The sequence below is a fragment of the Protopterus annectens genome, chromosome 4.part1 (assembly GCF_019279795.1).
Source record: "Protopterus annectens isolate FY-2018-M chromosome 4.part1, PAN1.0, whole genome shotgun sequence".
In the NCBI taxonomy this organism is placed as follows: domain Eukaryota; kingdom Metazoa; phylum Chordata; order Ceratodontiformes; family Protopteridae; genus Protopterus; species Protopterus annectens.
The window spans coordinates 1,011,181,423-1,011,198,701 of record NC_056734.1 but is presented as its reverse complement, the minus strand read 5'-3'; the positions used below and the strand labels follow the sequence as shown (position 1 = coordinate 1,011,198,701).

Below are 17,279 nucleotides of genomic sequence, written 5' to 3'. Positions count from 1 at the left end.
AAGGCCATGGAGCAAATCATCATGGATCTTATCAACAAAGATACAGGTAATCTCCAAATACTTGGCTCTACTCAGTTGGGATTTGTCAGAGAGAGAGAGAGAGAGATCATACCTGTTAAACCTGGTGGACTTCTGTGAGACAGTCACCAAAGCCCTAGACGACAGGAAATCTGTGCATACAGCCTATCTGAACTTAGCCAAGGCATTTGACACTATCCCCCACTCAGGCATCATTGACAAACATGCACAACTAGGCATCAACCCTTATATCATTAGATGGGTCTCTAAATGGCTCACTAATAGAACTCATATAGTCAAAATAGGGGAATCCATCTCCAACAGCAGACCTGTAACCAGTGGTGTTCCACGGGGATCAGTCCTGAGACCTCTGCTGTTTGGAATCTATTTCTCCGAAGTACAAGCAAAAACTAAAGGTCTGTGGCTGACAAAGTTTGCTGATGACTGCAAACTGGGAGTGGGCATGGAATCTGCAAATGATGTCAACATCCTACAAGAAGGTCTTACACAAACAAATGATTGTTGCCAAAGTCATGGCCTTAAACTCAATGCAAAAAAATGCATTATCATTCCTTTCAGTAAAAGCTATGTTCTTGCTAACAACCACATCAATAGCAACACCTTAAGTACACACTCAGTGGTGAGAGATGTGGGAACACAGGTTGACAGCAACTTTACCTTTAACCGCCATGTATACTCAGTGGTAAGAAGGGCTTTCTGTATTTCTCATCTCATAAGTAAGGGCATTGCCTCCAGAAAGAAAAGAAGTTATAACCTGCCTGTACTCCTCCCTCATCAGGTCAATAATTGAGTACAACACCCTTTTGGTATGTACCTTTCTAAGCACCTGTAGCAATTGGAGAGACAACAAAGGCTCCTCACAAGGAAAATTCAAGTTCTATAGCATCTGTCCTATCTGGATTGTCTGAAATCACTGTCACTTTATTCAGTTTCATACAGACTACTCTGAGATGATCTCTGCCTTGCATACAAGGCAATTTCTGACCCTGCGTTATTGGAAATGCTGCATATCTGCAAGTCAAATGGTACACGGGTTACTCACTCTAAAAACCTTAACCTGGTATGTGACATTAATAAAACCTGCTGGAGAGACAGATTGGTCTCCCAGAGGTCACCACACCTTTGGAACAGACTCCCACTTCATGTCAAACAGCACCTCACTGGCCCTCTTCAAACGCAATCTGGACGATTGGATGGGTGAACATAAATTCACCTGGGGGTTCCACCTGTGTCCCTCTCAGACAAGGGCAGTAGTTGCTTATCATTGAAATAAGGGTAAGAACTTGGCTAGGCTTGTGAGGGCCCTAGGGCCATTATCCTAGTCGCTTCCTGTGATCCTATAAGAAGTGGCTGCACTTGGAGCAGATATTAGCCTGCATTAGATATCTAGTGCATGGGGATTACACTCCGAAATCCATAGAAAGACAAATCATTCAAACACGTCTGCACTGCAAGACCTGATCTTAACAAATGTTAAGCACCCCCTGATTCATTTGTTAAGTTTGGGTATCAAGCTAATATAGGCAGGTAAATCTGTCAGTATGGACCAGCGACAACAGCAGAAAAATAAAAAACTGATTTTTTTCTGCCTGTGTTCTGTGCTGTTCAATGTGTCCCTGACTTTTTCTAACATAACAGGAATGTCTTACACTGTCTTTCTGAGCGAGCTCACAAAAAGCTTTACTGCTTTGAAAGCTGGCAAAACTCCAAGTGATTTTTTTTCTTTAGCTAGTAGTACATGGAGCAGATAAAGCTCACTGTTCTACAAAAAAATATGATTGGGTCTGGGTCTCCGACAGTAATCCTTTATTATGTATGTTCTCAAAACAGATGCCAAGATTCAACTTTTGAGCCTTGCTCTTGAGGTGAATTTCTTGGCATCCATTTCTCAAAAACATAGTAAGCCATTTATGATTGGCAACTCACTCATAATCATCTATATTATGGCATGGATATACATTTGTAAAGAAAATGAGAAAAGTATCTCAGGCCCATGGGTGTGGTGTTACCCATTTAACATTCAACATTAGACAGGCACATGAGTGTGGTGTTACCCATTTAACATTCAACATTAGACAGGCCCATGAGTGTGGTGTTACCCATTTAACATTCAACATTAGACAGGCCCATGAGTGTGGTGTTACCCATTTAGCATTCAACATTAGACAGGCCCATGAGTGTGGTGTTACCCATTTAACATTCAACATTAGACAGGCCCATGAGTGTGGTGTTGCCCATTTAACATTCAACATTAGACAGGCCCATGAGTGTGGTGTTACCCATTTAACATTCAACATTAGACAGGCCCATGAGTGTGGTGTTACCCATTTAACATTCAACATTAGAACATGGTATTTATGTACCTATATGTTGTGTTATCTTTCATGTTCATTTTCTTTCATAAATATTTAGCTCTTATTTCTATCACTGTTGTTGCTGAAAGCTTTGTTTTTCTTGTGTTTGATCAGCTTATTTTAATTATTATTATTAAGAGTTTCAGTTTTTCTTGATAGTTGGATGACTCAACAAAAGAAAGCGTGCATACTTTATTTTATTCTGCTCTGGTTGAATGGATCACATACAATTTACTCAACAATATGAATAAACATAAACTGAAAAGGAAATGTAAAATAAGGTACAGAAATGCAGATAGTGTGATAAATGTAATAACTTTTTTTATTAAAACATAGCCTGACATTCACTAAAGCGTCACTGCTTGTGCTAATTTGTTTTTCAGTTATGATTCAGAGAGATATGATCGCATTGAGAAAGACATCTTTACGGCTCAGTGCCAGGTGTCTGAATCGAAGACTTGTGCTGCCTGACCTGACTATGCTAGTGTTCTGCCTAACAACCCATCCATCACATTAGCAAAGGCATCCCCTACACTTTGATGTACACACACGTGCGCTCATGCGCACGCACACACCGACACACACCTGCACACACACACACACACACACACATGTCCTCAAACATACACACAGTCTAACACACACCACATTTCTTTGCTGAACTTACCTACACAATGAGTACTGCCATAGGAGTGAATGGTAACTGCCATGTTTTACAGTAGTCACTTTTTTCTCCTAGAGTACAATTTTATTTGCTCGATTGAGCAATTCAAGAGCCACAGACATTTTCCGAGGCGATTACATGGCGGATTTGTGTTAGCCACTCCAAACACTGCTACATTAGCATGTAGCTTTGCCCACAAAAATCACTCTTTGTGTTCAGGCCCCCACAAGTTGAAAACCTCACCAGTAGAGCACTCTAAATCAGAAAGGCTTAACACAATTTGAAAATCCACAAAGCAAAAGTTTATGCATCACTCTAATCCTTGCTGAATCCCAGGGAGAATGATGTAGTGTTACTTAAAAGAAGACACATTCTTAGGATCATAGGCTCATAGGAGGTTACTAGGCTATTGGTCCTGAGGCCCTTATAAGCCTAGCCAAGAGTTTAGCCCATGCTTGGACAAGTCAGCACCTAGAGCCCCTGTCCAGCAGGGACATAGGTGGAATCCCAGGAGTGTATTTTCTGTTTCCCATCCAGTTATCCAGGTTGCGCTTAAAAATGGATAATGATGTACTCTGCTTGATGTGGAGAGGGAGTCTATTCCACAGATGGAGGAGTCTCTAGGACACAAATCTGTCCCGCCAACAAGTCCTATTGATATCACAGACCAGGTTGAGGTCGCTCATATGGGTTGCTTGAGTGGAGCTTGAGTTGCGGATATGCAGCAGTCCCATCAAGGCGGGGTCTGAGATTGCTTTGTATGCCAGACAGAGGTCATCTCCAAGGAGTCTGTATGAAACTAAGTAGAGGGACAGGGCTTTTATGTGTGTAGGGTAGGTGTTTGAGGCCCTGGATTCTCCTGGTGATGAAACTCTGTGGTCTCCCCAGCTGCTGCATGTGCTTTACGAGGTACATGCTGAAGGGGGTGATGTACTCAGTAACTGGCCTTATAAGGGGAGAGTACAGGGATGTTATGACTCTTTGTCCCTGGATGTGATACCCTTACTTATGAGGTTGGCCATGTAGAAAGATTTCCGTACAATGGAAGCAACATGGTGGTGAAAAGACAGGTTGCTATCAACCTGGGTGCCCAAATCCCTCACTACTAATTGTGTACTTAGGACATTGTTATTAATGTGATAATATGTGAGGATGTCACTCTCCCTAAAGGGGATGATGATGCATTTTTTGGCATTCAGCTTGAGGCCATGCTTATGGCACCAGTCATTTGTTTGGGTAAGACCCTCTTGGAGGACGTCCACATCACTTGGGGAATTGATGACTGTGCCCATCTTGCAGTCATCTGCAAACTTGGTCAGCCATAGCCCACTGGTTTTGGTGTGCACCTCAGATAAGTATATCCCAAATAACAGAGGCCCCAAGACTGACCCTGGGGTATGCTGCTTGGTACAGGTCTACTGCTTGAGGTGGCTTCCCCTATTTTGATTAGGTGGGTTCTATCAGTGAGCCAGTTTGCTACCCATCTGGTAACATATGGATTGATGCCTAGTTGAGAGAGTTTATCTACTATGCCTGAGTAGGGAATAGTGTTAAAGGCTTTAGCCAGGTCAAGATAGGCAGTGTGCACAGTCTTCCTCTTGTCCATGGCTTTGGTGACTGTCTCAAAGAAGTCAACCAGATTTAACAGACATGACCTCCCCTTGACAAAGCCAAACTGTGTGGGGTTGAGTGTTTGGAGGTTGCCAATGTCCCTGTTAATGAGGTCCATGATAATCCATTCCATGGCCTTGCAGATCAGGCTAGTTAGGCTGATCAGTCTATAATTTCCTGGAGCGGTGGACACTCCACCTTTGTGTAAAGGGATGACAGTGGCTGTCTTCCACTTGGCTGGGACAAAGCCAGTACTCAGACTTTGGCTGAATAGGGTGCCTAATGGTGCTACAGGTTCATGCCTGAGTTCATGTAGGATGCAGCATGGGATGTTATTGGGTCCCATGGAGGCTGTATTTTTTGTCTTTGAGAGAGCAGTAATGACCTGCTCCTTAGAGATAAGGGGTGGGGGGCAGGTACTGGGGATGTCCTGATTTACTGATCGGGGGGACAGAGGGGAGAAGTTTTTGATGAATCTATCAGCCAGTAGATTGGCTATATCTACAGCATTTGTGCATGTGGTGTCCTTGACCACAAGTTCTGAACAGATCTGCATGCTTCCTTTGAGATTACGGACATATGTGAAGAAGGTCTTATGATTGTCTCTAGTAGATGTGGCCGGTTTGGACTCAAAGTTGGCTTTAGAGGATTTCACTTGTGCTCTTATTTGCTTGTTCAGGCTAAGGCGAGATTGCTTCCAATTGGGCACCTGCTCCTTCTTGGTGCTGGACAGCAATTGGTTTCCTTTTGTTATATAGGTTATTTATTGCAGGTGTCCACCACACAGGTTTACTCTTCCTTACGGAGGATGATTTTGTCCTGTCAGATATTCTTGATTCCATGCATCTGTATAAATGCTCATATAGTACTTCCGTGTTGATTTGGAGATTGGTGCCAGTTCCTACAGTGGGGGAGGGGGCTGTCAAGCTGTTTATACCATCCCTCAAGAGGTCGTAATCAGCTTTGGAGAAGTTTTTTTGTTTGACACTAGCTAGAAGGGGGTCAGAGGAGATGGTGACTTTGAAAGTAATCACTTTATGGTCGGATCTTACCAAGGAGGATGATACTGTAGGGGTGCTGCAGTGGTTACTCATGTTCATAGGTTCATAGGTTCATAGGTTCATACTAGGCTATCTGCCCGAGGGCATTTACAAACCTAGCCCATAGTTTTGTGGCTTACGCCACCCCTTTAGTATGGGGAACTATACCCATTATTTTGCTGTGCCTCTGTTGAGCAGTGACACTGAGGTAATCCCTGGGGTATATCTGCGATCTCCCGATGTTGTTTAATACCAAGTCCAAGATATTATCGCCTCTTGTGGGGATATCGACTAGCTGTTCCAAGGCATTTGCATTGATAAAATCGAGGAATCTCTGGGCATTTGTATTCTGGCATGAGTAGTTTTTCCAGTCTATGGTTGAGTATTTAAAGTCACCCAGGATCAGGGTAAAGGGTTGAATCTTGATAGATTTGAAGTGGTCCAGACAGGTGGAATGGGCATCTTGAGTCAAATTTGGGGCCTGTAGCTAGCTATAATTTGAATAAGGGTCTTTTCAATGGTTACCCGCACCTGGAGTGTCTCCTGTGTGCAATACTGTTTGACCAGCCTAGAGTTGTGTGTGTCTTTAATATATATTAAAACTCCATCTCCTTTGGCTTTGCTGCCCACATTTTGGGGTCTGAATATATGGCAGGATGAGTAACCAGGTAAGGCTGGGGTGCTTTCCGCAGCTTTGAACCAGGCTTTTGTGACTGCACAAATGTCAGCATATTCCAGGGTTAAGAATGCTTGCAGTGAGTGCAGTTTCATGTTTAGACTCCTGGCATTTAGCAGCATGACTTTAATTTGCATTTTGTTTAGATTTTTATGTTGGTAGTATCGACCTCATGACTTTTCCTAAAAAAGGCACTATGGGGGAGGCAAGGGCCTTTGCCAGAAGCCTGAAGCCCAAGTGAGACAGATACAGGCCATCTCTAGCAAAGCATTGTGGTCTGTCAATCATATCTTCCCAGGCTGTCAGCACTAGATCCCCCTAGAATGACACCAGAAACTAAGCCGATAGTTAAAGTCAATCATTTTTTGTTTGTATTGAGGAAACATTCTGGTTGATGGTAGAATGCTGCTTAAGGCAAGGGACATACCTGCCTGAGACACATATTCAGTGAGCTCAATCATGTCTGTCTTCATATAGTCCAGGGAGGTATGTCTCAAGTCATTCATGCCAACATGGACTATGACAGAGTCATAACAGTACCCGTTGTTGAGAGACTTGAGTGCGTATGTAATATGGCAGATTCTGGCACCTGATAAACAACTAACCGTGACTCTCTCCTTATCCAGCCTATTGAGAGCCACATCTGCGTGTCTCACAATGGAGTCTCCTATGACTAATATGTTGGGTTTATGGTTAGGCCTTAGTGGTTGCAAGACACTGGTATGTGGACTATGCATGGTATGTGGTGTGGAGGGTTGTGGAGTTCTCATGTGTTTTTGCCTCTGAGGTCACTTTTGTTTGAGTTTGTTTATGTTGAGAACCTCTACATATGTGGGTGTGTGTTGTGTAGTTGTGGGTGGTGTTTGAGGTGTAGTGATTCTGTTAACAGCCTCCTCAGTAACAGATATACTGGCTTGTGAGGGAGAGAGCATAGACTCTAGCTTCTTTATGTAATTGCATCTCTCACAAATTGTGTTCCTAGGTGGCAGTAGTAGATGGTTGTCCATGTACATGAGGCAGTTGCTACACTGTTTCAGGATGCCCATATCAACCAGGCTGGCAGGAGAAACCGTAGGAAATTGTCCATCCATATTTGTCAGAATCTGAGGGAGAGAGACCAGAGAGAGCTAAGGGGTAGGCCAAAAGCCCAAGTGCATAAACCAAATCTAAGAGGCTTAGAATAACACTTAAAATTTAAACAAACTAAAAAGAAGCAGTAATAAATGCAGCAGAGAAGAAGAAATTGAATGCTTTAGAGAACAAGTTGTAGAAAAAAACAAGATGAAGTCATAGAGTAGGAGGAGGAAACACAAAAATGGTAAAAGTTGTAAAAAGTATTTTTTTTGTTTGTTTTTGTTAGTAAAGTGGAAAGGGAGAAAGCAGATAATTCAAGCTTAAGAAACTAAGGGGGTTGGCCTTCCCAAATGTTCTCTTTGTATTAGGTAGAATGAGTTAATGACTCTGGACAGGGAGGAGTGTCTCAGATCAAATTTACACTAGAGGCGGGCAAGTGCAAATCTATCACGTATAAGAACAAGAAACCAAAAGGGACGGAGGGTGGGAAACTATGCTACAGCTACTAGCCACACTATTTCAGGCAGAAAACACTACAGAAATGTTTATCATAGCAGAAAAACAGCAGTGAGACACTAAGTGAAAGTTTTAAACAGATGAAGGAGCAAGGAGACTCTGCAGAATGCTTTTAAATGCAAACAAATCAGTTATATGATACACTCCTTGGCAAGAAATCAGAACAAACAAACAGATGCTTAACAAATAGAGAAAATTTCCAGTTAATACCTTTACATACATTGAAATTAGCTAAAAAAGCTTTACAAACAGTGTGACAGTAATAAAAGTGATTTAAATGGTCCTGTAAGGCAGATAATTTCAGTACAATAGTGCAGATTAGTTTATAGCAATAAAATACAGTAAAAAACAGTAGGCAGCAGACAATAAAAAAATGCTATAAATGGTTAGAATAAGCAAAAAAAAAAAGATACTTATTGTTATATATCACAGATCAGAGTTGTGGTCAGTGCCCCTCCTCCATTCAGCTCAGTGTGAATAATCATGAAGTATTGAATGTTCACTTGTAGCAGTAGACATTTCAGTAGACCATCTTCACTATGCATGGAAAACTTTGGGAAAAAATAAAAACTGGCAGCGGTGCTGAAGAAATTCGGTTTTAATCATCTGGTTGCTTTCCTATACTATAAGCTCCATGTATGCATGGGGCCAAAGGTAAACTACCTCTTTCTCATTTTTTGTTGAAAAGTATTGAGCAAATGAGGACTGAAAAGCTGCTGTCCTGTTATAGCATATTCCACACTTCGAATGTTGTGTATAAGAAGCATGCTTAACTACTCTCTTCTCTGCCTTCAGTATATCACAATTCTTATTTAAGACTTCTTTACAAAAGTTTTAAGAGTTTATTTAATATCACATCACAGCTGAACTGAATTATGTGTAAGCATGTTTGAAAAACATTGTGCAAATGTTTAGAGTCCAGATGCTGGACTCTGGGATACATGCTTACTTTCTATATAGCATACTGAACATCAAATATCTACTAAACATTTGCCATTTTTCAGCTGCTTTATATTTTTCTACATATGCTGTGAGCCCCCATAAACCAACATTATATATCTATAAAATGTTTATGTGAAGTCACAACCATCCCTTTGTGAGACTAAATTATGGCTGACATCTGATAGTTGATGCATTGGGTTAAGCCTGAAAGCTGTAGTTCCTGTGGTACAAGGTTTGATTCCCTCAGCCCTCATTTGCCTGTTGTGTGAACTTGGGCAAGTTACTTAATCAGACATAGCTTCTAGGTTGTCTCTAAAAAGGGACTGTGCATCCAGTGAGCCTGTCTGATTAACAAATGTTTGTATATTGACTCTGTGGTCTCTGAACTAAATTGAATAATAGGTATTACGTATTATCGCAACCAGATTTTTCACACTCGCATACTTCCTAATGTTTCTCAGACAAGATGTGTGGTAACTTAAGCAGGGTTTGTTAAAGTCTTAACTACTGTTCTTGCCAATTGTTTTTCACATGTGAACAGGCAGAACGGCAGATTTCCTGTTCCCATGGTGCATCCTTTCCCGACATCTAAACAGGACTGCTGCTTGTCAATGTTACATGAACTACAGGCCCATTTTAAATGTCATTACATGTACAGACTGTAATGTCTGATTCTTACTTTTGTTACATTTGTGTGCGAATCACTGACCATTTGCAACATCTGTTGGCAGTACTGTAACTGGGTACTGTGAGTAAACAACTTCACATTTACCAAAGTGTGTGTGCGTGGGAAGCGGGATAAAGTTCAACTCCCCGGTCACAGGAGTAAGGCAAGGGAGAAAAGCAGCAGTCCCTGAGGAATCAATGTCCCCTTACTGAGTACTTGTAGCAAGCGCCTTTACTTCAGATGACTACTGGCCATGAACAGTCAGACAGTGTATTATGCATTAAATTGCCTTCAGCGTGCTTGCAATCAGCAAGGCAGGATTTGTGATGCAGTAAGGCAGTGTGGAGTTCACCGCAAAAGTGAGACACGCCAGGCAGGAGTCGAAAAATTGGCACTTATTCCTCTCCCTGCCTCCTAACATGTGTGACACAGTAAAACTGACTTGTGTACACACCCCTTTCCAGGTTAATAAACCTTTTCTGTCAGAAACATTAAGAATTATGCGAGTGGGAAAAATCTGGTTGCGATAATGCGTAAGTACCGAATAATATTTTTCACTTGCTGATGGCAGTCAGCCTTATAAATGCACAACATGATTTTAGTAGTCAACACAGTCAAAATGTATTTTACTGATAATTTTCATTTTAAACGAAAGATTTGGATTACTCTAAAATTGTACTCTAATTAGACCTTGTATAATTTAATCTGTTTTTGGATATCCCAAGGTCTTTATCTGCTGTTTGTTATTGAATTTCTTTCAATGCTGATATCTTGCATTAGACATTGCAGTAGCTGGACTATGCTTCACTTAGCTGTGCTGCAGCTTTTGCTGATTTTGAATTTACTGAAAGGGAAACTTGAGCTCGGTACTAATGTGACAGTGCTCACAGAGCTGTGCAGTAATGTGACAGTGCTCACAGAGGTGTGTAGTAATATGACACTGCTCACAGAGCTGTGTAGTAATGTGGCAGTGTTCACAGACCTGTGTAGTAATATGAGAGTGCTGACAGAGCCATGTAGTAATGTGACAGTGCTCACAGAGCTATGTAGTAATATGACAGTGCTCACAGAGCTGTGTAGTAATGTGACAGTGCTCACAGAGCCACGTAGTAATGTGACAGTGCTTACAGAACCGTGTAGTAATATGAAAGTGCTCACAGAGCTGTATAGTAGTGTGACACTGCTCATAGATACATGCAGTAATATGACAGTGCTCACACAGCTGTATAGTAACATAATTGTGCTCATAGAGTTGTGTATTAGTGTGACAGTGCTCATAGAGTCATGTAGTAATGTGACAGTGCTCACAGAACCATGTAGTAGTATGACAGAGCTCACAAAGCTATGTATGACACTGCTCACAGAGCTGTGTAGTAATATGACAGTTTTCACAGAGCTGTGCAGTAATGTGACAGTGCTCGCAGAGATGTGTAGTAATATGACAGTGCTCACAGTGCCGTGTAGAATATGACAGAGCTCACAGAGCGGTGAAGTAATATGACAGTGTTCACAGAGCTGTGTAGTAATGTGACAGTGCTCACAGAGTTGTGTAGTAATATGATAATGCTCACAGAGCTATGTAGTAATGTGACAGTGCTCACAGAGCCATGTAGTAATGTGACGGTGCTCACAGAGCAATGTAGTAATATGACAGTGTTCACAGAGCTGTGTAGTAATGTGACAGTGCTCACAGAGGTGTGTAGTAATATGGTAATGCTCACAGAGCCATGTAGTAATGTGACAGTACTCACAGAGCTGTGTAGTAATATGACAGAGCTCACATAGCTGTATAGTAATGGGACAGTGCTCACAGACACGTAACAATATGGCAGTGCTCCCACAGCTGTGTAGTAATGTGACAGTGCCCACAGACCTGTGAAGTAATATGACAATGTTCGCAGAGCTGTGTAGTAATATGGTAATGCTCACAGAGCCATGTAGTAATGAAACAGTGCTCACAGAGCCGTGAAGCAATATCACAGTGGTCACAGTGCTATGTAGTAATATAACAGTGCTCACAGAGCCATGTAGTAATGTGACAGTGCTCACAGAGCTGTGTAGTAATATGGCAGAGCTCACAGACACGTAGCAATATGACAGTGCTCACAGAGCTGTGTAGTAATGTGACCATGCTCACAGACCTGTGAAGCAATATGACAGTATTTGCAGAGCTGTGTAGTAATGTGACAGTGCTCACAGAGCCATGTAGTAATGTGACAGTGCTCACAGAGCTGTGTAGTAATATGGCAGAGCTCACTTACCTGTGTAGTAATGTGACAGTGCTCACAGTTACATGTCACAATATGACAGTGCTTGCAAAGCTATGTAGTAAAGTGACCCACAGAGCTGTGAAGTAATATGAAAGTGTTCACAGAGCCATGCAGTAATGTGACAATGCTCACAGAGCTGTGCAGTAATATGATAATGCTCACAGAGCTGTGTAGTAATGTGACAGTGCTCACAGAGCTGTGTAGTAATGTGACAGTGCTCACACAGCTGTCTAGTAGTAGAACAGTGTTCACACAGCCGTGTAGAAATGAGGCAGTGCTCACAGAGCTGTGAAGTAATATCACCGTGCTCACAGAGCTGTGTAGTAATATGACAGCACTCACAGAGTTGTATAGTAACACGTCTGTGCTCACAGGCCGTTATATTAATGTGACAGTGCTCACAGAGCTGTGTAGTAATGTGACTGGGCTCACAAAGTCATGTAGTAATGTGAGAGATCTCACAGAACCATGAAGTAATATGACAGAGCTCACAGAGCTGTGTATGACAGTGCTCACAGAGCTGTGCAGTAATGTAACAGTGCTCACAGAGCTGAGTAATAATATGACAGTGCCCACAGAGCATTGTAGTAATATGACAGTGCTCACAGAGCTGTATAGCAGTTTTACAGTGCTCACAGAGTCATGCAGTAAAAGGACAGTGTTCACAGAGCTGTGTAGTGATATGACAGTGCTCACAGCGCTGTATAGTGATATGATAATGCTCACAGAGCCATGTAGTAATGAGACAGTGCTCACAGAGCCGTGTACTAATATCACAGTGCTCACAGAGCTGTATAGTAGTGTGACAGTGCTCACAGACACATGTAGTAATATGACAGTGCTCACAGAGATGTGTATTAATGTGGCAGTGCTCACAGAACCATGTAGTAATATGACAGTGTTCACAAAGCTATGTATGACACTGCTCACATAGCTGTGTAGTAATGTGACAGTACTCACAGACATGTGTAGCAGTATGACAGTGCTGACAGAGCCATCTAGTAATATGACAGTGCTCACTGAGCTGTGTAGTGATGTGAACATGCTCACAGAATTGTATAGTAATATGACAGTAGTCTCAGAGCTCTGTAGTAATATTACACTGCTCACAGAGCTGTGTAGTAATAGTTTAATTTCCTGTTTCTATGAGTTTCTTCAGTGAGATCATTTCCTAGTAATATGACAGTGCTCACATAGCCATGTAATAATGTGACAGTGCTCACAGAGATGTGTAGTAATATGACAGAGCTCACAGAGCCATGCAGTAATGTGACAGTGCTCACAGAGCTGTGTAGTAATGCGACAGTACTCACAGAGATGTGTAGTAATGTGACAGAGCTCACAGAGCCATGTAGTAATGTGACAGTTCTCACAGAGCCATGTAGTAATGTGACAGTGCTCACAGAGATGTGTAGTAATATGACAGAGATCACAGAGCTATGGAGTAATGAGACAGTGCTCACAGAGCCTTGTAGTAATGTGACATTGCTCACAGAGCCGTGTAGTAATCGAATAGTGTTCACATAGCTGTGTAGTAATGTGACAGTCAAGAACTGTGTATTAATATAATGCTCACAGAGCTGTGTAATCATGTGACAGGGCTCACAGAGCCTTGTAGTAATATGAGAGAGTTCACAGAGCTGTGTAGGAATATGACAGAGCTCCAGAGCTGTGTATGACAGTGCTCACAGAGCTGTGTGGTAATATGACAGTGCTCACAGAGCCATGTAGCAATGTGACAGTTCTCACAAAGCCATGTAGTAATGTGATAGTGCTCACAGAGCCGTGTAGTAATGTGATAGTGCTCACAGAGCTGTGTAGTAATATGACAGCACTCACAGAGCTGTATAGTAATGTGACAGTGCTCACAGAGCTGTGTAGTAATTTGACAGTGCTCAAAGAGCCATGTAGTAATATGACAATGCTTATATAAGCTATGTAGTAATGTGACAGTGCTCACAGAGCCATGTAGTAATGTGACAGTGCTCACAGAGTCATATAGTAATATGACAGTAGTCACAGAGCTCTGTAGTAATATTACACTGCTCACAGAGCTGTGTAGTAATAGTTTAATTTCCTGTTTCTATGAGTTTCTTCAGTGAGATCATTTCCTAGAGTCTAACTAATCCAAGTGGTTCAGTCACATGGGCAGTATACCAAAGGACCAGTTTCACAGTGCTGCACTGTAATGGATATGTAGATATAGATTCCCAGATTTAATTGCAGATGCAACAGGAGGTTAAAGACAGTGTTACATGTCTTTTGCAGTCCTCTGCTCCCTAATAAGACATATCTGCATATCAAAAAATACACCGAACCCACAGACATTGCCAACATCCTAGCTGACAGGTTCAGCGCAAACTTCTCCCCCCCCCCCCACCAAAAGGGCAAATATCTATTCCAGCAGAGTGCTGCCCCCCTGACATCTCGGATGCTCAGTTAAGAGCCGCCCTCTCCAAAGCAAAAAACACAGCATCAATGGGACCAGACGGTGTCCCGGGCTGCGTCCTACATGAACTCCAAGAAGAGCTAAACCCAAACATAAAACTACTGTTCAATCTCAGCCTTACTACAGGATATGTACCCAAAGAGTGGCGTACAGCAACTGTGGTCCCTCTCCACAAAGGTGGTGCCTCAACGGATCCTGGAAACTATCGCCCCATAAGCCTGACTAGCTTGGTCTGCAAAGCTATGGAAAGGATAATCATGGACCTCATAAATAAAGATATTGGGGACCTACAGACACTGGATCCTACCCAGTTCGGCTTTGTTAAGGGCAGATCCTGCCTCTTAAACCTGGTTGATTTCTTTGAAACAGTCACCAAGGCCATTGACGAGGGAAGGTGGTCCACACAGCCTACCTGGACCTCGCAAAAGCCTTCGATACAATACCCCACTCGGGCATTATAGATAAGCTCACCAGCTTAAATATAAACCCCTATGTCACTAGATGGGTTGCAAACTGGCTCAAGGACAGAACCCACATGGTTAGAATTGCTGGAGCCATGTCAGACTCCAAACCAGTTACAAGTGGCGTCCCACAAGGCTCAGTCCTGGGACCTCTCTTGTTCAGTATATATTTCTCGGAGGTACAGGCCAACACAGAAGGACTGTGGCTGACCAAGTTCACAGATGACTGCAAACTGGGCGCCATAATCGACTCTCCAACCGACACAAGCATCCTCCAAAAGGGCCTCATAGAAACAGACAACTGGTGCCAGAGCCATGGCCTCAAGCTAAACGCCAAAAAGTGTATAGTCATCCCCTTTGGCAAAAACAAAGTGCCCACAAATTACCACATAGGTGGTAATCCATTAAGTACAGAAGAAGTAATTAGGGACCTGGGGACCCAAGTTGATAGCAATCTCTCATTTGACACCACGTGGCCAAAGTGGTTAGAAAAACATTTTATATAGCCCACCTAATCATGAAGGGATTCACATCTAGATCAGAGGAGGTCATCGTGCCTCTTTACTCATCCCTCATCAGGCCCATAATTGAGTACAATGCCCATTTTCGGATGTACCTTACCAGACACCTGCAGCAACTGGAAAGACCCCAAAAGTACCTCACCAAGAGGATCAAAGGGCTCAAACAGATGCCATATGCTGCCCGGTTAAAGAAACTCCAGCTCTACTCAGTGGCATACCGCCTGTTCAGAGGCGATCTGTGCCTGACATATAAAGCCATGTTCAACCCAGAATTAATGGACATGCTGCACCTCAGAAAATCCAAATCCTATCGAGCTACACGCTCGAGAGACTTGAACCTCAGCACTGAAATAAATAGGACATGCTGGAGGGACAGATTCATAACCCAGAGGCTCCCTTCACTCTGGAATAAAATCCCAGTCCAGGTTAGGCAGAGTCCCTCATTGACTCTCTTCAAGAGGAATCTTGATGAGTGGATGGGAGATCGTAGGTTTACCCCAGGTATGACTTCTGTGTCACTGTTAGACAGAGGCACAGTATACTAACCTCAAAAAAAGGGCATAGCAAAATTAATTTAAAATGGGTGGCGAAAGCCAAACACATTCTGGCTAGGCTTATAAATGCCCTAGGGCAGATAGCCTAGTATGAACCTATGAACCTATGAGAGAAGTAAAGTTAAAGCAAAATCCTAATTATATCACAGTTTTGATTCATAAATTTGAGCTCTAGGTATGTAACTATGTAAAGGGTAATTTTCAAAACTGCAAACTCTTTTTAAAGGGTGCAGACTTAAATAATTTCCCATTAAGTGACAAATATCAGCATAACAATGTAAGCATTTCACTTGCCAAATGGGGAAGGTAAGGAAGTCAGAAGCATTTTACCGGGTGACCTAGTGCAGAGGGAGGAGTCATAAGCAGAGATGGCAGTTGTGGTGGTGATGCCACAGTTTGCAACCCATACTTACAAAAATGGGAGCATGCATTGACAGGCATCACCAGCCATAATTGTCTTATGACACTATATGTCTGATACTGAGGCAGGAAAACGTTACGGCATATAAATAAAAATCCCTGTGACCACAAGTATGGCACTGCACTGGGCTACCTCAAGTCTCCACTTGGGCAACAGGAGGGTCTTGGATTAGGTCGGGGGCAGTGACACCAGTGGCAGCCAATAGTCTGCTCCACAGGGGGTAAAAAGGTATATTAAAAAAAAATAAATATATATATGGTGAAGTCAGTAAAACTGGAACAGTAATTTTTGTATATAGTGAAGTAAGCAAAATGGAACAGTAGTGTTTTTTCGTTAGTTTGTATGTTTGCTTCATAGTTTGTATGTTTTAATAGTACAGACATACTAAATACACTGTGAAATTATTTTTCTCTGTAGAAAGCCATGCTGGTGCAAGTACATACCTCATAAAGTGGAAACCAGTGCTGTGTACAGGAAACATCTCAAGACCAGAAAACAAAGCCACAGTTCAGGTTAGTATATACAAAAATATCTGCAGTTGACGCTTCAGTGGAAACACCTGTTTTATTATAATACAGTTGCTTTGCTCAGGTAGGTGATACATTTGAAAAATCTGCATTCCATTTGCAATGTAGTTTCCTTCAAAGCACAGCATGTATGTTTATAGTTTTCTTTGGCAGATTATAAAAAAGAATAAAGGAAACTTGCTGCTTTTTTTGTAGACTGTAGTGAAACAAGTTAATTGGATTTCCCATCTTTTTAGCTTAACTGCACCCAACAAAAGGGGTCACGTGTAAGATCGAAGTCTTCCAGTCTCCATCACTTTTTGGTCAGGAGACACAGTCAACTAATCAGAGAACCCCTATCTAAAGTTTAGGAGTCTTAACAACTCTGAGAATGTGAGCAGCTCATTTAAGGTGAGCATGCAGGTTAGTTAATCATTGGTTTGAGGCAGAGTGTACCTGCCATTGCCAGCCAAATATAGTGACCACAGAGGGGATGAGAGCAGCCCATTGACAC

The 17,279-nt window shown here is 42.2% G+C and overlaps 1 protein-coding gene across 2 annotated transcripts in view; it reads left to right on the top strand.

Moving 5' to 3' along the window:
* Window positions 1-17,279, top strand: part of LOC122801161 (anosmin-1-like) — a 1,574,635-nt gene that overhangs the window by 1,300,073 nt on the left and 257,283 nt on the right. For both annotated transcript variants that reach the window (XM_044070721.1, XM_044070720.1), the window contains exon 10: window positions 16,677-16,771. In XM_044070721.1, the coding sequence (XP_043926656.1) occupies window positions 16,677-16,771 (95 nt within the window). The remainder of the gene's footprint in view (window positions 1-16,676; window positions 16,772-17,279) is intronic.